The sequence below is a fragment of the Mercenaria mercenaria genome, chromosome 9, assembly GCF_021730395.1.
Source record: "Mercenaria mercenaria strain notata chromosome 9, MADL_Memer_1, whole genome shotgun sequence".
NCBI classification, from domain to species: domain Eukaryota; kingdom Metazoa; phylum Mollusca; class Bivalvia; order Venerida; family Veneridae; genus Mercenaria; species Mercenaria mercenaria.
In genome coordinates, this window is record NC_069369.1 from 58,010,452 (window position 1) to 58,033,356 (window position 22,905).

General features: G+C 33.7%; 3 protein-coding genes across 6 annotated transcripts in view; 2 read left to right on the top strand and 1 right to left on the bottom strand.

The window, feature by feature from the left end:
• The window catches only part of LOC123546218 (hexokinase-2-like), a 92,907-nt gene that overhangs the window by 37,124 nt on the left and 32,878 nt on the right, over positions 1-22,905 (top strand). Inside the window, exons 11-12 of the mRNA XM_053550579.1 lie at positions 7,148-7,373; positions 8,973-9,158. Coding sequence (XP_053406554.1) covers positions 7,148-7,373; positions 8,973-9,158 — 412 coding nt within the window. The remainder of the gene's footprint in view (positions 1-7,147; positions 7,374-8,972; positions 9,159-22,905) is intronic.
• On the top strand, positions 16,886-18,083 carry LOC123544655 (putative nuclease HARBI1). Its single transcript, XM_053551481.1, has 3 exons — positions 16,886-17,200; positions 17,345-17,432; positions 17,817-18,083. The coding sequence occupies exons 1-3, from the start codon at positions 17,091-17,093 to the stop codon at positions 18,006-18,008; spliced, it is 390 nt and encodes a 129-aa protein (XP_053407456.1). The 5' UTR covers positions 16,886-17,090; the 3' UTR covers positions 18,009-18,083.
• Positions 18,269-22,443, bottom strand: LOC123562493 (uncharacterized). 4 transcript variants are annotated; one of them, XM_053551477.1, is made up of 7 exons: positions 22,020-22,443; positions 21,395-21,661; positions 20,836-20,916; positions 20,458-20,544; positions 19,651-19,737; positions 18,916-18,979; positions 18,269-18,446 (listed from the first exon to the last, which is right to left on the bottom strand). In XM_053551477.1, exons 3-7 carry the CDS (start codon positions 20,873-20,875, stop codon positions 18,269-18,271), a joined length of 456 nt encoding a protein of 151 aa, XP_053407452.1. In that variant the 5' UTR covers positions 20,876-20,916; positions 21,395-21,661; positions 22,020-22,443. The 4 variants fall into 4 exon arrangements, with proteins under 4 accessions (XP_053407452.1, XP_053407454.1, XP_053407455.1 ...); XM_053551479.1 differs by having other exon boundaries at positions 20,458-20,595; XM_053551480.1 differs by lacking the exon at positions 20,458-20,544.

Below are 22,905 nucleotides of genomic sequence, written 5' to 3' on the forward strand. Positions count from 1 at the left end.
GGTCATGTTTCACTGTTCCAACCTTTAAAAAATTAACCTATGATACCCCCTCCACCTCGTGCCTCCCCCGTTACGTCAGCAGCAATTCATACAACGAAACTTTATTGGAAGATGATTTATGCTTAATTGTACAGAAACCTGTTAATTAAATTTCTTTCAAGTTATGATAAACCTCTGATGTTGCAGCTTATGGTGTAGTACATGAGTGGCCCATTCTTCTTCTTGTATCCCTTTTTAGCTTGACTTTTCGAAGAAAAAGTAGAGCTATTGCACTCGCCCCGGCATCGCCGTCGCCGTTTATTAAAGTTTATGATATTAAATGTCAAATATTTCTGTTACTATCAAAGCTATTGACTTGAAACTGAAAGTAGTTATTTATTATCAAAGTATACACCAGGAGAAACAATCCCCATAACTCTGATTTGAATTTTGCAGAGTTATGCCCCTTTTTAACTTAGAATTTTTTAATAAAGTCAAATATCACTGTTACTATCAAAGCTTTGGACTTAAAACTTAAAACAAAACAGTTATTTACTATCAAAGTCTACTCCAGTAGAAACAATCTCCTAACTCTAATTTGAATTTTGACAGAGTTTTGCCCCTTTATAACTTAGAATCTTCTCTTGGTTGTTAAACAATTTGATAACACTTAAAGGGAAATAATTACTTAACAAACTGTGTTTTGTTTCAAAGGAGTACTGTTTCCTTCTTTCACTACAACTTCGCTGAGTTAAACCTTGCACCTTCTTTTAACAGTCTAATCAGTATTGTTATTTGTTGGGAAGTACATTGCAGAAGTGGATGTAGATATAACAGGTATGCTTCCTCTTTTCGTGCTTGTAGGACACCATGATCGTGTTGGAATGAGTCTCATGAAATGTGTAAATGGCAAGATTAGTATCAAGTTGGATATCGGGAACACATTGTAAAACACAAATGTCCTCATGTAAAGACACATAATCAAAACTCATGGAAACGTAAACATATGTACTCGATGACTTAGCCAAATGACACAACACTAACGGCAAGACGAATCGATGCAGGGGACAAATACCAAACCAGTTAGTCCCAAAATGTGGATTAAGAGCTAGCTACCATTGAGTTCCCATCTGTCCCGTCATCGCACAATCATAAAGAAAAGCATATATATAGTGACTGTCTGTAAAATGGCTAAAAACGATTACTGTTTGATATGTATACAAAATAACATATATGACCTAAGTTGACCGAAGTTATCGCATGCTACGGAGAACATGACAATTTTACATATCCATCTCAGATCAGCAAATGGCTACCGCTCAACAGTGAGTTCCGATTATGTGCTGATTTCAATTGAGCTTTACAAGATGGTTTTATCATTTTTATACGCCCGTCTCTGAAAGAACGGGGCGTATTATGTGAACACCCGTGGCGGGCGGGCGGCGTCCAAAGCATGTCAGCTCTCTAAGTCGAACCGTTTTCATCCGATCTTCACCAAACTTGCTGACAATGTTTGTGGACATATCTTGGCCGAGTTCGATAACCAGCCAAATCGCCCCAGGCACTCTTGGATTATGGCCCTTGAATTACTCGAAAAACAGCCGTCGGAATTTAGCCTTGTCCGCTCTCTAAGTCAACAGTTTTCATCCGATCTTCACCAAACTTGCCGACAATTAATGTTTGTAGGCATAATATCTCGACCAAGTTGTATAATCAGCCAAATTACCCTGGCAGTCTTGAATAATGGCCTTTAAATTACTCGAAAAACTGCGAATTTAGCCTTGTCCACTCTCTAAGTCGAACAGTTTTCATCTGATCTTCGCCAAACTTGCTGACAATGTTTGTGGGCACAATATCTCGGCCAAGTACGATAACCACACAAATCTCCCCAGGCACTCTTGCATTATGCCCCTTGAATTAGGCCAAGTTCGATGACGGGCGTATTTTGTGACAGTCTGGCACTCTTGTTGGACATAAGACGAGTGAGTAATGTATCGAAATGTTCAAGCCAACTTTCGAAACCCGGTCGAAATCAGAAAAGTAGAGTGTCGGAACCAGCGCTCGGCGTTTTCTAGTGCTCGGCGTATAGAGTTCATCAGACAGACTGTCAAAAAATATAGATGGTAACTGGTTACGATTTACCTCATCTGTGCTTTATTATAGAACAAACCTTAAGGCTGATATCAAGGCATTGTAAGAAGTCCTTTTTGTCAAGTTTCAAAGATCGGAAAATCCATACTTTTCATATTATAGCAATATTAGCTGAAATTCTAAACAAACGTCCTTTTTTCTTTAATCGTCATTTTTATGCATTTAAAAGATTGCAATGGCCTGGATCTTATTTCTGGGATTTATTTTGAATAAAGTCTGTCTATATATTTCTTTAAAAATATCTTTGGTATTTTTCACTGAAAATGAGACAAATCGTTTTCTGCTTATTGTTCTGACCTCTTAATGTTTCTAATTCTTGTTAAATCTGATGTAATATTGAGATAAAGTCTGTAAGCAACTTACAAAAAGTTAAGACTGAATTCAAAAAACAAGATTAAAAATGTTAAGGTATTTTTGTCTATTTTTTTGTGATTTTGAGTTTGAAAAATATTAAAGCACGCATTGAATTAAACATAATATATTTTATTGGCAATTTTCAATTCAAACTTTATAGTCGACAAGCGAGCAAACTTTCAGAAAAATCTTTCTATCTGAGAAAGATGTGCCTGTAAGATATAGACCTTTTTACGATGCTTTTGGTTGCCAGGATGTTTTACCGGATGTTTTGATTTTAATGCGCATGCGCCCTTTACGTGTGGCAAAAGAACGCTCAACAACAAGTTAACCTACACGAAGTAATCATTATTATACGAATTGTTTTGTCATTAATTGAATGCGAGTTTTACACTTATAGTATGACTTCAGTTTATATGTTTCACAATCCATCATATATCTTCATTACGCCGAGCACAGGTTTCCTTTTGTCAGTAAGGAATGTTCAGATTTACATGTAAAAATAAAGTCTGCTTACCGTAAAAACATATAAATTAAATTTATTTTTTAATATCTAACAATACCGTGATGTGTAAAGGATGGGTGAATTGTGAATAAAAATAACAAAAAAACGTTCTGTGTAAGGTTAATGTCATTGTAGGGAATCAGTCATGATGATATCACTGTGTCCCTGTAGTTGGCCAATTTGTCTTCTACAGAGGAGTGACCGCGCTCTAGATTCTCGGTCAATCCCGATTTCTGCTGCAGATGTGATTGTGATCTTGCTTAATTTTTTTCTTTCACAAACGGACGTGTTTACGGCTTAATACTGAGATCGAGTCAAACATTGTAACCCACCCTTCCTGTGATCACGCAGTCACAATTATTTACACTGTCTTGTAATACTGGAACACGGTGGGCGTTAAAGAGTGATGCTGGTGCCGGTAACTTGAACTGCCCAGTGGTGATTTTACCACTCAGTTCCTTCTTCGTGCATGCTGTGTCTGTTTGTTACTGCTCTGTTATTATTGTATTCGTTTTCGTTTATGTGTTCATGTGCTCAGTCACTCTGTACCTATATACAGTTATACACACCCATTTTTTCCCACAGGGATCCTTCACATGCTATGATAGAGGGGACACATTTCTTTTAAATGTTTTAAATGAAATTCAAGAACTTTTATGTAAAAAATCACCCATAAACCATAATTGAGCCGCGCCATGAGAAAACCAACATAGTGGCTTTGCGACCAGCATGGATCCAGACCAACCTGCGCATCCGCGCAGTCTGATCAGGATCCATGCTATTTGCTAACGGTTTCTCTAATTGCTATAGGCTTTGAAAGCAAACAGCATGGATCCTGACGAGACTGCGCTGATGCGCAGGCTGGTCTGGATCCATGCTGGTCGCAAAGCCACTATGTTGGTTTTCTCATGGCACGGCTCATATATAAAGAGACAAGGTCCAGCGGAGTGCTGTATGGGCGGCTGCGTTCTTTGAATGTGGCTTTTCCTGTATACGTGTGTGTTTTTTTTTTTGTTTTTTTTTGTTATTATTGATCTTTTATGTGTAGTCGAAATCATATCCTGTCATACTATCTATTCAGCTGTAACACACATCACGGATATACAGGCTGATCTTGATCTGCACTGGTCGCAAAGGCAGAATCAATCGTGTCTAGCATGTTCATGTACACTTGAAAATATGCAATTCTACACTCAGTTCCAAAAGAAAGTGTGCACTTAGTTTTCTGTTATTTTTTCTCGGTTATTTTCATGAAAACTTATAATGTTTGGTACCAAAATTTAAATCAGTTCGTAAACAAATTGGTGTGCATTTTAGATTTTGAGTTGCAGTCGCTTTAAGTGGTTGCTTTTAATCGAAATAGGACAGGTGTTTAATTTATTTAAACTTAAAAAGTGCACACGGAACTGAGTATATTTTGTTAAATGATGCTCAGTCGGGTCCTACGATATCCAGTTAATTCAACGATTCTACGGTTAATTGAAGTGATATCATGCATGTTAAAGAGATTGTAAGCGTTACAAGACAGTATATAATATACTATAAGAAAATGATATAGTACAGCATTTTAATTTCAAGAAGCCACAGCATACAATCTGAAGAAGATTGCATTCAGATTAATACCGGCCGTAAAAGCACTACATGATTAAGCACTTAGATCATAATAATTAATTAAAATAATCTCTAAAATGTGTTTGATAATGTTGGTCTTCATATTAGAACCAAGTTATCTTTGTTTGATTCTATATTTGTTCGTATTTTAAGATATGGATGTGAAATATGGGGTGTTTATAATTACAAAAAAAGGAAAGTATATTACATGTTCGTTTTTGAAATTCATACAATAAATTGGAAACCCCTACCTATGCTGTTTATAGTGAACTTAGCCACATGCCTTTGTCGGTTATTTGTAAGTTTTGACTTAAGCTGAATATTTTACTTAAGTTTGTGGTGATTTCAGCTTAAGTCTAAGTAAAAAACTTAAGTCCTATTTATAAAACAGAACAAGATACGTAAGAAATGACTTAAGTCAGAAAACAAAATAGCGTCGTGAGTAAGATTAAAGTGTTGTTTTTCAGATAAAAGCCCTTTAAACATAATTGTGCATGTTGTATCTGTCTGAAATTAATGTTGTTTTGTTTAATGTTTTCGTCCACAATAAAAGCCAAGAATTAATTATTAAGTTGTTCTACGAATAACAAATATACGTAAGTAAAATAAATTTCTTACCTAAGTAATACTTAAATAAATAATCAATTTCTTATACTTATACTTAAGATGCTTTATGAATACGGCCCCCGGTTAGCAGTGATGAAAAGTAACGAATTGCCTATTTACCGCAGTATAATGGTTTACGCAAATAATATTATTATTACTTGTTGGACTAGCAGAACACATTCTATTATAGACAATCTTGGATATTAGAATATGAGATTGTTCTTTGATCCTTCTGTAAATCATTACCAGATTAATATATTGCAGACCATCTTCGTTATTCGAATATGAGATTGTTCTTTGATCCCTCTTTAAATTATTACCAGATTAATATATTGCAGACCATCTTGGTTATTTGAATATGAGATTATTCTTTGATTCTTCTTTAAATTATTACCAGATTAATATATTGCAGATCATCTTAGTTATTCGAATATGAGATTGTTCTTTGATCCTATTGTAAAGTATTACCAGACTAAAACTGTTATAGATCTTCTTGGTTATTCGAATATGAGATTGTTCTTTGATCCTAGTGTAAATTATTACCAGACTAACACTGTAATAGACCATCTTGGTTATTCGAATTTGAGAATGTTCTTCGATCCTAGTGTTAATTATTACCAGACTAAAACTAGGAAAGACCATCTTGGTTTTCGAATATAAAATTGCTATTTGATCATAGTGAAAAGTATTACCAGACTTTAACTGGTGAAGACCATCTTGGTTATTCGAATATGAGATTGTTCTTTGATCTTAGTGTAAATTATTGCCAGACTAAAACTGTTAAAGACCATATTGGTTATTCGAATATGAAAATGTTCTTTGATCCTTGTGTAAATTATTATCAGACTAAAGGTAGTAAAGACCATCTTGATTATTCGAATATGAGATTGGTCTTTGATCCTAGTGTAAATGTTAACCAGACTAAAACTGGTAAAGGCCATCATGGTTATTCAAATATGAGATTGTTCTTTGATCTTAGTGTAAATTATTGCCAGACTAAAACTGTTAAAGACCATCTAGGTTATTCGAATATGAAAATGTTCTTTGATCCTAGTGTAAATTATTATCAGACTAAAGGTAGTAAAGACCATCTTGATTATTCGAATATGAGATTGGTCTTTGATCCTAGTGTAAATTATTACCAGACTAAAATTGTTATAGACCATCTTTGATATTCGAATATGAGATTGTTCTTTGATCCTAGAGTAAATTATTACCAGGCTAAAACTGTTATAGACCATCTTGGTTATTCGAATATGAGATTGTTCTTTGATCCTAGTGTAAATTATTACCAGACTAAAACTGTTATAGAAGATCTTGGTCATTCGAACATGAGATTGTTCTTCGATCCTAATGTAAATTATTACTAGACTAAAACCGTTATCGACCATCTAGGTTATTCGAATATGAGGTTGTTCTTTGATCCTAATGTAAATTATTACCAGACTAAAATCGTTATATAAAGGGGCCTCCGTGGCCGAATGGTTAAGTTCGCTGACTTCAAATCCCTTCCCCCTCATCGATGTGGATTCAAGTCTCATTCTGGGCGTTGAATTCTTCATGTGACGTTGGCTTACGAAAGGTCGGTGGTTCTACCCAGGTGCCCTCTCGTGATGAAATAATGCATGGAGTGTCACCTGTGGTCTTCCTCCGCCAACAAAGCAGGAAAGTCGCCATATGACCTATAATTGTGTCGGCGCGAGGTTAAACTCAACAAAATAAATAAATAAATAAATAAAACTGTTATAGACCATCTTGGTTATTAAAATATAAGAATGTTCTGTTATCTTAGTGTAAATTATTACCAGACTAAAACTAGGAAAGACCATCTTGGTTTTCGAATATAAAATTGCTATTTGATCCTAGTGTAAATTATTACCAGACTAAAACTGTTATAGACTATCTTGGTTATTCGAATATGAGATTGTATTTTGATTTTAGTGTAAATTATAACCAGACTAAAACTGTTATAGACCATCTTGGTTATTCGAATATGAGATTGTTCTTTGATCCTAGTGTAAATTATTACCAGACTAAAATTAGTAAAGACCATCTTGGTTATTCGAATATGAGATTGTTCGTTGATCCTAGTGTAAATTATTACCAGACTAAAACTGTTATAGACCATCTTGGGTATTTGAATATGAGATTGTTCTTCGATCCTAGAGTAAATTATTAACAGACTAAAACTAGTAAGGTTCATCTTGGTTATTCGAATATGAGATTGTTCTTTGATCCTAGAGTAAAGTATTACCAGACTAAAACTATAATAGACCGTCTTGGTTATTCCAATATGATAATGTTCTTTGATTTTAGTGTAAATTATTACGAGACTAAAACTGTTATAGACCATCTTTGTTATTCGAATATGATATTGTTCTTCGATCCTAGAGTAAAGTATTACCAGATAAAACCGTTATAGACAATCTTGGTTATTCGAACATGAGATTGTTCTTCAATCCTAGAGTAAATTATTACCAGACTAAAACTATAATAAACCATCTTGGTTATTCCAATAGGATAATCTTCTTTGATACTTGTATAAATTATTACCAGACTAAAACTAGTAAAGACCATCTTGGTTATTCGAATATGATATTAATTGTTCTTTGATTCTAGTGTAAATTATTACCAAATTAAAATTGTTATAGACCAACTTGGCTATTCGAATATGATATTGTTCTTTGATCCTAGTGTAAATAACTGTTACAGAAAGGGCCTCCGTGGCCGAGTTGTTAAGGTCGCTGACTTCAAATCACTTGCCCCTCATCGTTTCGAGCCTCAGTCGGGACGTTGAATTCTTCATGTGAGGAAGTCATCCGGCTGGCTTACAGAAGGTCGGTGTCTCTACCCAGGTGCCCGCTCGTGATGAAATAATGCACGGAGGGGCACATGGGGTCTTCCTCCACCATCAAAGCTGGAAAGTCGCCATATGACCTATAATTGTGACGTTGCAAGGTTAAACCCAAACAAAATAAATAAATAAATAAATAAATAAATAAAACTGTTATAGACCAGCTTGGTTATTCGAATATGAGAATATTCTTTGATCTTTGTGTAGATTATTACCAGACTAAAACTGTAACTTCTTAACCAAACGGTAATTAATACGTCCGCTTGAAATCCTAGTGTCTTTGTAAATTAATGCTCATTGCCGTCTTGAAGTACATAATGACTTGACTCCATCTAGAGAAATCAATGATTATGTAACATGACATGAACGATGTTGAATACAAAGCACTTGAAAAATTGAACATATTATTTCTGTTGCCCGTAACAACGATTTTATTAAGAAAACATTATATTCATTCATCTGAGAGTTGGCAAATGCGGCTTGATACATATGAAACTTGCACTAAATAGATAATTTTTCAGTGTACAAGTCCGAGTTTTTTTGCAAATTATTTACAATAAAAATGACACTATATATGCTATCTCGAATAATGAGCTAAAGTGAATGACTGAAAAGAGTATCAGTTTGAGAATCGATCGATCGACCAATCAATCGAATCAAAGTGATAGATACTGCGTATGGTTTTTTTCTGTATAAAAAATAGCAAACAAATTACAGATTCACAACAAACAGCTGAACAAAATGTCATTCATTCCCGGATCATAAGAAAGATAATTATCTTTTATCAGCAGACGCTTTACACTCACAGTAGCTCTTAAACCTTTTATTCAATACATAGTGTGTAAACTGAACGCATATTGCGTGTGTGGAGAAAATATTTACACTGCTTTTTGTGTATTGCAAATTTAAAACATAAACTGTACATGTGATATTTTGAAAATGTCTTCTTCCAGCTCAGATTTAGTGGGGATGTTTAAGGCTACCCCTCGGGCCTCTGTGTCCCGAGGGTCAATGATGAATAAACAAATTAAAGGACTGACTATAGACGAGGTTAAAGAATCACTTTTCGGGCTTTTACCGGATTATACCGATTTTGTGGTAGGTGACCTTTAACTTACAGTTTACATGTACAATATTTTATATAAACTTCAGTTAGTACTGACGTTAATACATCAACATTGAAATATCGTTCAATACGATGTAGGGTACTAGTTCTGTGTTAATTGGTGCACGGCATCGACCTCATATCTGCATTGATCTGGAATTTTACTGCTAAAGTTCATTGAACTATATGGCTATACATTGAAGCTCTATGGGGTGCCGTTTTACAGTTTATTTACTATTTTGTGACATCCTTAATTCATTTATGGATATCACAAATTCATTTCTCGATATCATTAATACATTTTAGGATATCCTTAATTCATTTCTGGATATCACAGTTTCATTTTGTGATACAAAAAATGTATTAGCAATTCATTTATCAATATCAGAAATTCCCGTTATTGTTTGGTTTTCATTAAATGTATTTACAGATATCATAAAATGATTAAGTAATATCTATAATTCGAGTACTAGGATATCTTATATTCAGTTTTATTTAATGGTACCCTTAATTCATTCTAAATGATATCTTATTCTGTTTTATTAATTTTGTGATATACTAAAACGATTTTAGGATATCATTAAATCCGACTAAGATATGAACAAGAGCTGTCTGATGACAGCGCGCTCGACTATTCGAAGAATTGATTGAAGAATGGGGTCAAATATTTCCACGGATATTCAGACAAAAGAAATAAATAGATTAGACAAACAATGTTCCTGTATTACTTTGATTTTGATAAGTCTTGCACTAAATGGCAATATATGAGGCAATTTCAAAGTCCAAGAAGGGCCATAATTCAGTCAAAATAGTTATGTAGGCCTACTCTTGCCTTCAGCACCCAATTGTATAAAGCTTGGTTAAATTTAACCAGTGGGTTAACTGCTGGTTAAATTATCATTTTGGTAAAAGTTCCGGTTATTCTATTGTACAAAACTTTGGTTAAATTTAACCAAAGCAAGTTTCTGGTTAAATTTAACCAACCTCTCTGATACTGGTTAAAAGTTAACCAATATACAAAATGGCTGCCTTTATACCAAACGCCAGACGACCTAGACAGTTTAGACGAGTAAACAGACAAACTGACGACTTGGACAACGAGGAACTTCGACGACGCTACAGATTTGGATCTGAAAATTTGGACAGACTAGAGGACCTCATTGGGGATCGACTTCGACATGGGACGAACCGTAATTTTTCTTTGACTGCACGACAGCAAATACTGATAGCACTCAGATTTTTTGCATCTGGGTGCTTTCTTCAGTTAATCGGGGACACATTTGGTGTCGACATTGCCACTGTGTCCCGGACTATTACCAGGGTGACGGACGTTTTATTTTCACTGAAGGACGAATACATACGATTCCAACGACGGATGACGAAAGACGGACTGTTCAACAGGGATTTTATAAAATAAGACAATTTCCCGGCGTTGTTGGTTGTATAGATGGCACACATGTTAGAATAATTTCTCCGCCGAAAGATCAAGAGGCAGCTTATGTAAACAGAAAACGGTATCACTCCATAAATGTCCAGGCCACTTGTAATCATCGCGGTATGTATACTGTTGTATCTCACAATGGTTGCCTCCCTTCCTACCAGGGGTTCCCTATGGGGTTTTAAGTGTTGACAGAAATATTTTATTAATACAACTTCATTTCATTTATGACTGTGTGCAAATGTTGTTGCTGAGTGATATTGTTTGTAGTGTAATTATTTTTAAAACAATTGTTGTCAAATGGGAAAATTCACATCTATCTATGATGCATTTATTAAAATGGGCCGCGCCATGAGAAAACCAACAAAGTGGTTTTGCGACCAGCATGGTCTTTGCTGTTCGATAACGTTTTCTCTAAGGCTTAAAAAAAATGTTTGTTTCCGGTATCCCGACCTACCTGAAATTTTTGGCCCGACCCTAAATGTTTTTATGGCCTTGGAAAATTTTTTTTCAACTTTTTTAACAAGTAGTTGCAAAACTGCACTTAAATGTATGCTTTAAACATGGCCCTTTTTATGCTTTAAACATGGCCAGTGATGTTAGAAATCATCTAACCGATGCTCTTAACGCATAACCCCCTTATGTGTGTCCATTTTTTTGACATAAAAATAATTTCCGAACAGTCTCCCTTAAAAAAATCCAAAAAAAAGGAGAACATTTCCGACCTACCTACCCTATTTATTTTAAGCATGTTACCGGAAACAATTTTTTAGGCCTAATTGAAATCCCCTTTGAAGAACCGCAATACTGAATTGTGATAACTGTAGCCTTTTATTTTTTATTCATGATGGTAACTGATTTACACAAAAAAGTACTAGTAAACAGTTTCAAATTCACAGTGACATAATATATATAAGGCCAGGACACATTGTGTTGAATGTCTTTAAATGCATTATAATTGAAATAATATCCGCCGCACCATGAGTGAACCAACGTAGGCCTACTAGAAATGCGACTGCGTCCAACATGCGAGCAGTCTGGTCAGAATTCATGTTGTTCGCTAACGGTTTCTCTGATTGCAATAGGCTTTGAAAGGGAACAGCTGGGATCCTGACCAGACTGCACGGAGGCTGGTCTGGATCCATGCTGTCGCAAATGCATTATGGTGGTTTTCTCATGGTGCGGCTCAAATTGAAAGCAATAAATACAGGGCTGAGTTTAGACCGCATTTCGTTTCTACGCTATTTAGCTACGCTTTAATAGCCTATGGCGCTATACTGAAAAAGATTGACTGAAGAAGTTTGCAGATTAATTCATGCAGTGCCTTACTTTTCTACATATCATCTTAAAAAAAAACAACAGTATTATACCAATCATGATTATCAGAATGATTTTCACGCAGTTCATGTGGGACAGAAAAGTACGTCACTAGGTTGTGTTGGGTCTTAATGAACATATGTATATGTCCAAAATATTTTTAATTGTCTGGACTTGAAATCAAACTTTTTTATTGTTGTGGAACAATTTGGAGCACTTAAGAATACGATAGCCGCAAATATGCTGATCGTCCCCAATTTAAAAAGGAAAAAGAAACATCAGTGACAGTGTTAAAAATGATAGTTTTCATTAAAATAACCATTTAGCTACCAACCAAGTCGTTTTCAATATTAACACATTCTCACACAATACTAATGAGTTCAAAGTATCAACGGTACAGGCATTTCTTTCTGAAAATGCTGAATTCGGCCATTTTAGACTGAAAATTTGCTGACTAGCAACCCTTGCTTTGATTTGCAGTTCTCCGCGGTACGTATTATAGCGGAGAACATATGTCTTAACACGGCGAAGCACAAAATCACTGAACCATTTTGTGCACGGGATTTTTCGCGGGTATTTGGTAGCGAAGAAATCAGTTCTACGCAAGTTTCTGTACTAGTTACATCTACTTTATGCTATTCAAATTCACACATTGTTGTATTTGTGTATAAATAAGGCCGAAAAAGATGTAAATACGCTCATTATATCAAGTAAAAATGAAACAATAATCTTAAGGTATGAACATGCTTCTGAACATATACCGTCGTTTCAGTATTCAGAGAAATAGTCTGAGGAGTTGAAAAACTCCGCGCATGTTACGGATCCACGTTTCCTCAATAGAGGGTTGTTCCTGTATGGCCAGTATTTCTTTGACGAATGAAGCTTTAACTCTGGTAAAGCATGTTGTGATGGGAGACTGATATTGTAGAATAACAAATATGTACTACGGTTAGTTTCCGATATATACATGTATCTTACGTCCTCCGTGTATTATACACTTTAAAGCTGTTTGTAAGGTACATGAAATTATATAAATAATTTATTTATATAACAATTATGCATCAAATACAATTGCATTTGTTTATATTGTGAGATCAATATACATGTTTGAAATTGTTATGTGTTGTCTCCCCTCTTACTTGTCGCACAATAAAGTGTACATCTTGCCATTGCAATAGGTGTTTGTTATTTTGTGGGTAGTCTAGTTAAGACTAACAATTTACAACACCTACTATAAATAATATTTTCCGAACGAGATATCAATGTAAGAGTTGCTAAAAAATAAGTTTCTGAAAAATAAAAAATACTTTTTCGACTCGTAAATATTCGGCCAACCACTTTAAAGCTCTTTTTTTCCGAGCCAGATGCTTGAAAATGCATCTGTGTCATCACAAGCACTTGCGTTAGCAACAAAGACGGCAAAAAAAAAAACAACAACAAAAAACAAGTTGAGGTAGAAAAAAAGTTGCCATAAAGTTGTGTACTCTTAACAGCAAATATTTCAAATGTCTGGCGGGTCGCGTGACGTCAACGCACGTGCTCGTTTATGCTGAGACCCGGGTAGGGTTAATTCAAGTCTAAACTTTATGACACGAAAAGAACGTGCGCTAATTAGCATAAAACGCGTTAAACCAAGTAAATGAATGCATTATCCCTTGTTTTTTTTCACGTTGACGTCATTTCCCTTTGCATTATCCATTTTGGGACCGTATTACGTTTATACTTTGCCATGGAACGCGCATATATAAAAATATCTTCTAACAGCACGTGAGCGCGGGAATCTCTGTTAACACACGTTTACTCTCCTGTTAAAACACCCCCGAAAAGTGACAATAAAAGCAGCTTTATGCTAGAATGTGTAGTAAACACTGACGTAAAATTTAAATACGTCATACCGGTGTGAGAATGACGGGCGCTTTGTCTTTCTTACGTGTAGCTGGTGGTGTGGATGTGAAAACAAACGCGGAATTATTACAATAGTTTAACATTCTACGTGGAATTTATTTATAAGGTACGTAGATTTTTAAAAATGTCATTTGTTCTATTATATAAGATAGGAGTCTCTTTTCAATGGAAATCGAGCAGAATCATTGACGCACAACGGTAATATGTGACAGCGACACAGTATGTCAGTAGGGGGATAGATGTATTCACACAATTTCTGTATTTTTCAGCACTTGTCTAGTAAATTTAATGTAAGTGGAGTTTCAGAGGACGATGTTTTAAGAAGTCAACAACCCCTCAAAACGCACTGAAAATAAAGCATTGAACGCATATAAATCAGGCCCAGTCAAGGGCCAGGCTGAAGGGAACCGTGTCCCGCCCCTAAATGAGATGAGAAGTGACCTAATATTTCTTTATTGTTGTCTGAGATTATTTTCTAAATGTAACTTAACTGATGTCTGAAGTACGTCTGAATAATTCTGAATTCATGTCTGAACATTTAACCATGTCTGAACATTTCTAAATTGATCTAAATGTTTCTGAATAATGTCTGAATATTACTGAATTTATGTCTGAACATGTCTGAATTTCCGAAATTAGCACAGAGCGGATTTTCAGCCAAATTCAGAAATGTTCAGCAATGACTCAGATAAAAATTCAGAAATATTCAGATATTTTTTCATGTGGGTTAAACAGTGTTTGTTTTATATTACTGCATATTTTAGGTTATGGTACAAATTGAGATGGTTAGTTACCTGAAAGTGACCAATGGCCAGTAAGGTATGTCTTTTTGATAATTGTAAACTTTTCCTTACACACTTTAAAAAAAATAAAATAAAATAAAGAAAACCTGTTGAAATAAAGGCTTATGTTAAGCTGCACAGTTTTTACCATCTATCTACTTTCTTTCTACTGTAGGCATATAAAACAGGTCTATAAATGAGGATAAAAGTATAGACAGATATCAGTACATGTAATGAAAAGTTTGAACAGTTTAGTAATTCAATTTTGAAAAAAAAAAATTACATATTAGAATTTTATTTAGTTGCTGAATGTATTACAGTACAGGTCAGAGTATATACAGCCTCCCTAAATGTTTAGTCATGCAGGATTGAATATTTCATTTAAATTAGTGATAACATTTTTTCAGTAGTTTGCATCTACTTTTCAACAAGTTTACATTTGAAAGCAAAATAGAGATTTATCTCTTTTAATTTAACACTTCACATTTTTACATGGAAAGCAAAGATATAATTTTATTTTTTATTCTAGGTACATGTACACTAACTAGGTTGAAGACAGCCAAGGACAATGAATGATACAGTAACAAAAGTGCATGCTGGAGCATCAGAAATTACAGACTTGGGAATAAATATTTGCATAATACACATTTAGTGAAAGCATATATTGAAATTGTTGAAATACATTACCAGTGTTGTGTTTGGATATAAGCTACAAAATGGGTATTGATTCTAAATTATTTTTTTTATTTCATAACTTATGGATAATAAGTCATCAAACTGTTTAATTTATCACTATCCTACATCATTATTTTATGTAAAATGGTTTTGGTTGTATCATATGTGTATATAATATTATAGCAATAAAAGTTTATTTTTGTGTAAATATCTTGTTTCTTTTTCTTTCTTAAATGGAACATTTTGTGACCACAATCTGTCAACAAGTTAATATAAATGCATCAAAACCACTGAAAAGTTATGAAGTTACTTTTCACATGTTCCTTGAATAGCAGAACCCACGTTTAGTGTTTCTAACTTGTATCTGAGGCCATTTTATATCAATTACTAGCATAATGGTAAATTTTCTTCACAAGGGGTAGGCAAAAATGTATGTTATTTTTATTTCAAAGGCAGATATTTTACTTTATCTTTATTAGAAGGTGCCAACTTAAGGTTTAAAGAGAAAAAAATGACATGTGATAGATAATTTTGTCAAATTATTTTATTTTTAAACAATAAGAATTGAAAGAAAATGATTTATTACATTGTTTATAGAAATATCCCATAGATGATCTTAGAAAATGGGGCTGGTAATATAAGGCTTAAAAATAGTGACTGGGAGTTAATTGATAGTAGTATGGCCTAACATACACTTCAATACATATTTACTGGCAATGAGATGCAGCTATATGATAAATATACCATAGCCAAACCTGTGATAAAGACCACCTCTGAACAGAGACCACCTGGCTCTAAAGACCACATGTTTTGTTTCCCATTTTAACATTTACAATGTATTTTAACCTGTGAATAAAGACCACCTCTCAATAGAGACCACATTTTGGCTCTTCCAAGGGTGGTCTATGTAGACATGTTTGACTGTATACAGTTTTTGTAAATGGTGATTTGTTATGAGAAAAAAAAACTGTAAATATATATACAGTGTAGTGTCTTCCAGGCAACTGCAAATGTTTATGGAATCAGCTCCATATTTCATTTCTGTTGAAGTCATAACTTTATTTCACACAAAGTAGCTAATATATTGCAATTATATGAATTCTAATGTTTATTGTGTATGCATTGCATTCATTTTCTAAATTAATAATTAACATTTGGTTATTAATCATATTTTCAAAATTCATAACAGATAATAGATGATCTCTTTCTTTAAGGTGACAGTATGTTAAATGTCAAAAGCACATGTCTATGTACATTAGGTGATTAAACTGGGTCAGGAGGTCAATATTTTATGTCAAAGTTTAAATTCAAACCATACTGAAAAAATGTAAGTTACATCCCCAGTCACCACTGTAATATATGTTACCACAATATAACATAATTCTATGATTATGATACTACTTAAACATTATGTATTTTTCTGTTGTATTTTGATCAGGGCTATTCACCAGTATAAATGCTTCATGGCCAGGCAGTTCCATTGGAAAAAATCAATCCAAACTTTTTGGTGCGCTATTTTTACTACCAAAACCAATTATAATCTTACAAAAAAATCAAACATTCAGTATAATTATGAACACAGATAAATGTTTGCAAATTTAAAGCAGTGCCTTTTTTGCTGGAAAGCAAACTTAATAGGTGTAAATACTCTACAACAAGCACCTGTCTGTTTTGATTAGATTTAATGTAGCAGAACAGTAAATTTAGTTTGTTTTCATTTAGTTGCTCAGTACAATACTGTTAAATACACTGAAATATTTTTCATCATAGACCATCATTCACACTGAAATGATTATGATTACAAATACATGTTTTCTATAGGTTTTGAAAAAGGTGTTCTGCTAGGGGATAGTGGATATCCATGTAGGCCATTTCTGCTGACACCCTATCTCAACCCAACCAGTGAGAGAGAAGAGAGGTATTTTGTTTTCCTTTTTTTGTATTTTCATTTCAGTAAAGACAGACACATAACTTCTGTTAAATATCTGCCATTTTTACAAATGTGTCTTTGTATACTGTAGCCACAATATTGTATTTAATCAAGTATTTTGTGAACTCACAGGTACAACAGGGCACACACATCTACAAGAAATGCTATAGAGAGGACTTTTGGAGTGTGGAAAAGGAAATTTCATGTTTTGCATTCTGAGGTATTTTATATCAAGCATCCTTGATTCTATTGTTTTATTGCAAATGCTAACCTTATGTCAGCATGTATGATATTAAGGTGCATTTTAGCATACATTTTTACTGAAAGAAATGAATAATTAACATTTCTATAAAGGTAATGTGAAAATGAGTCCTCAGTCTACTCAATGTTCGAGTCATGACTTTTTTTCAGGAGAAATGCTAAACAACATTATCATTATTTTGTGGTTTAGAATATTTTCTTTAAAAAAATGTATTTATCTTTGAACTACTTGTTAGGGTTAAACTTTCAGAACTTTCTGCCTGCCTGCTTATAACGCAATACTATAGATTTGTGTTTTAAGATCAGAATAATGATAAATGAACAATTGAAACTGTACATTTAGGTTCGAATGAAAGCAGCAAAGGTCAGTAAAGTGATTGTGGCTTGTGCAGTCCTCCATAACCTGGCCATACTTTGGAATGAACCTGAGCCACAGGAGCCTCAAGATGATGATGAGCAGCCTCAGCCAGACCAATACCAGGGACCTCAGGATGGCCGTGGAGTCAGAAATTATGTGACCAACACCTTTTTTTAACATGTTCTGGAGTGACTGTGATTTCTGCTATGCATACAGCATATTGCATTACAAGGAAATAAAATTTGAAAATTGTTTCATTGCTTGTTTCTTTCTCTTATTCAATTCTAAACTAACTCATTGAATAGTTTTGACAAACACAAAAGTATCTGATTACAGCAGATTTTTATTTATGTTGAGCACTTCAGCTTATACTGAAACAAGTACAGATAAAATTTAATTGTCAAAAAGTAAACAATGTATTCAAGTCAATATAAAAGTCACTCTTCATCTTTTTTTGTACACAATGCATCCAAAACTAAGGACAACTTCGGAATGTTCTCTCTAAGTTCTCTGCATAAGGCTGTCTGTTCTTGTATGAGTTTAAACTTTTCCCTCTCATTTTGTATAGAGACTGTGTAGAACTCCATTTGTAGCTCTTTAAGACTTTTCTGTGGCCTGTTACAATAAATGAATATACATGTATTTATGCAGTGTTCATGTTAAGATTGTGTTTTCTACACTTGAATGGCACATAACAATCATGCATGACCCTCAGAATTGAAATGAATTGAAGGTTTCCTTCACTCCTTCCTTCAAAGTAAGCTGTCTATCTCCAGATATGAATGACACCTGATATTTAGAGGCTGGCAGAATCACTCAGTTTTGTGACTTTAAAATGTTACATACATTATTCACTTGGTGAAATTTCTGCTAAGAAAATATTTAAATAAAACCATACTAAAGTTTAATCTAGGGGACTTCTGTTTTACCTAAATTCCACATTCTTGGGTATTCTAAATTCCACATTCTTGGGTATTATTCATAGATTATCAATGTGATTTAGGAGAACTTACAAAACAGTAAGAAATTTGGAAGAATTATATATACAATTGCAAATCTGCAAATATTTGAATGTGTTACCTACATTTTTGTGAAATGGTTGACTAGTTCATTTTGAGGTTTTGAAGACTTGTCACAAACAAGGGGCTCTGAAATAAGAAAGAAGACATATTATAGGCTGTTTAAAATACATACATTTTACTTGACATAGTAAAAACTGTCAGCTGGAATCAAACCTTTTTTTTTCATTGATTTGATTAATTAGCTACCAAATTGTATACACCCAGAATATAGATTTGTACTGGTCAACATGTATTAAAGAGTATTGACAGTTATATTATGCTTACCATATCACATAGGTTACATATATATGGACTACATATACACACATTCCAGATATAAATTTATGCAATATGAAAATTGGAATTTGGAAACTCATTTCTGATTATCAAATAGGCAAAATAATTTTTGTTTCAAGATATCATATTTAAAATTAATGAGAAGCAATGTTCCTTACAGCCTGATTCATTAATGGACTTGCCTTTAAACTGAAATTCTTACAGGAAACCACAAGAAGAGTGGTTTCAAAGATGTATACACTATATATAATGGATGCAAGACTGGAAATAAATACTTTGTATTCTTAAAATAAGCTTTATTTTGTACATAATTATGTAAAATATATTTTCATCATCAAGTTTCAGTACATGTGTTGCATATAAAATTCAATATCTGCTTTTATAAGTTCTCATCATGGCATCTGAAGGTGCAAAAAAAGTGAATTGCAATTGAAGTTCAAATTTTTTTTTATTAAAATTACCTCTATCTGAAGTACTGCTGCTTGGACATGGTGCTGCTGAAGCCCTGCTGCCTTGAATTGGTGCTGCTGACTTTGCTGCTGATGATACTGAAATATTCAATGGTTGGTTCAATACAAACATCAGTATTCAAAGGATTGCTCAAGAAAAATGAAAACCTTATATATTGAACATACTAACTTTTGTAAATGATATTAAAACAGGAAAATATATTTTGCTCTTTGATCCATTGCAAATACTTTGAAGGGAAACAAAGGTTATTAAAGTTTCTCACTCAGAATATAGATTTGTACTGGTCAACATGTATTAAAGAGTATTGGCAGTTTTGTTATGCTTACCATATCACATAGGTCACATATATATGGACTACATATACACACATTCCAGATTGTAAATTTATGCAATATGAAAATTGAAATTTGGAAACTGATTATGATTATCAAATAGGCAAATTAACTTTTGTTTCAAGATATCATATTGAAATTAATGAGAAGAAATATTCCTTACAGCCTCAATCATTAATGGACTTGCCATTAAACTGAAATTCTTACAGGAAACCACAAGGAGAGTGGTTTCAAAGATGTATACACTATATATAATGGATGCAAGACTGGAAATAAATACTTTGTATTCTTAAAATAAGCTTTATTTTGTACATAATTATGTAAAATATATTTTCATCATCAAGTTTCAGTACATGTGTTGCTCATAAAATTCAAAATCTGCTTTTATAAGTTCTCATCATGGCATCTGAAGGTGCAAAAAAATGAATTGCAATTGAAGTTCAAATTTTTTTTTATTAAAATTACCTCTTTCTGAAGTACTGCTGCTTGGACATGGTGCTGCTGAAGCCCTGCTGCCTTGAATTGGTGCTGCTGAATTTGCTGCTGATGATACTGAAATATTCAATGGTTGGTTCAAAACAAACATCAGTATTCAAAGGATTGCTCAAGAAAAATGAAAACCTTATATATTGAACTTACTAACTTTTGTAAATGATATTAAAACAGGAAAATATATTTTGCTCTTTGATCCATTGCAAATACTTTGAAGGGAAACAAAGGTTATTAAAGTTTCAAGTTTCAAGTTGTTTAACTGTAATGTATAGTCTAGATATATTGATACCAACATTGTAATGAAAGTTTAATTACATTTAAGAAATTGATCTAGATTCTACAGGTACTTACTTTCATCTACTTTCTGCAACTCTTCAGCATTAATAACCATACTAGGAATTTCATCTGCATATGCATCCTCTTCATCTAGACCTGGTATTAAGATGTAAAAGTAATTAAGGAACTTAACAGTTTAGAAAAATATCATTACTGCAGCATACAGTATAGAAAATATTATGGTGACAAGGATGTCCCGTGATAATTTTTTGTATTAATATATAAATAATTTCGGTTCATTTAGATTTCTTTCTCATCATTCATGGTAGCAATATTAATGCTTTAATTTAATTAGCAAGATCAGCCGTTTTAAAAACCCCACTGGTAGCCTCAAGTACAAGGGAGATAACCTTGCCATGTTCAATTTGATTGGCTGTTGCTATAGTGCGTGTAAATAATATTTGTTTATAGATGATGGTGCCAGCATCAGTTAACATTTGACACTATTAAAGTTTAAATTGTTAAATAACATTAGATTCTATGCCTGTTTACATTTACACATCGATTTTCTTTAGAATTGTAGACGGAAATCTACATAATTTGAACATATACATAGCCTTTTGTCAATACTCACGTAAACTTATCGTGACAGTTTCACAGTCAGTAGCTCCTGGTATCCCGTGAAAGGAGGCTGAAGAACAGAACAATCCAGCAATATCATCCAGGAGTGGATCAGGCAATGGTGCTGGTGGTCCACCCCGGTTTTCTGCATGGACACTTTCTGCATGGTGGTCTCAGTTTTTGCCTTTTTAGTGAGGTTACGCCACTTTTCCTTCACTTCAGCGACGGACCGCTTCGCATTTCCGACACTGTTTACCTTTTCACAGATGGTCGCCCAGGCCTGAAATTTTAAGATACAAATCTTTATATTACGTCGAATAAATTTTAACAAAAAACATTTGCTCATGAGCTATTTTCCGACAAACAAAGAATACAGAAAATAACAAAAATAAAGCGGCTAAAAAGTAAGATATCAAAGCGAAAGTTAGGCATATTATAGAGTATAAAACAACATGCATACACTTTCATGAGATTAGAAATCTATTAAAACTAATAAACTAAGTAAAATAACATTGGTCTACATTTTGAAAAAGAATTAAAGGACATTTCGTATGCTAGATTACGGAGATGAACCTGTGTAAATATACAGTACATCTCGGGATCATGGGGTAATTGGTCAATTGCATTTTGAAACTTACTTTGTCTTGAATTTTCTTTGTGATTCCACCTGTTCCATTGCAGTGTTTTGCTGAAATTGTACTGAAGTTATCTGTAACTGCGGTCTTTAACACCTCCACCTCCGACATAGAAAAGTTTTTGGCCCTGACTCTAGGTTTCTTGGAGGCTGGAGGTTCCATGTTTTTTGTTTTGTCTTCTGCTTTGACAAATTCCGCGAAAATAACGTCACCGGAACCACCAAAATACCGCATGACGGGACGGATTGGTTAAAATTAACCAGTGGTTAATTTTAACCAATTTGGTTAACTAACCATTTGGTTATCTTGGTTTATACAATTGGTTAACCAAACTGGTTAGCTAACCAGATTTGGTTAAAGATAACCAAAGGTTAGAGTTTAACCCAGGGTTAATTTAACCAAGCTTTATACAATTGGGTGCAGATGGAAATCATAATGATAAACAAGTGTTCAAAGTTTAAAAGCCATATGTCAAATAGTTTTGACAAAACATGGACTTGTATGAAAACAGAACCAATTTCAAAGTCCAAAAAGGGCCATAATCCAGCCAAAATAGATGACAGAGTTATTTTCTCTTTCCTACTGATAGAGACTATTATACTAAACAAGTGATAAAAGTTTCAAAGCCATATATCAAACACTTTACAAAAAATATGAACTGGTACGAAAAACTTAACCAAGATTTCTAAGTCAAAAGGGGCCATAATTCAGCCAAAATCCTTGATGGAGTTATGTACTCTTGCCTATAACTGGACATGGTGATGGTAAACAAGTGTTGAAATTTTCAAAGCTTTATCTTAAAAGACTTTGTCAAAATATGAACTGGTACGAAAAACTTAACCATGATTTCTAAGTCAAAAGGGGCCATAATTCAGCCAAAATCCTTGAT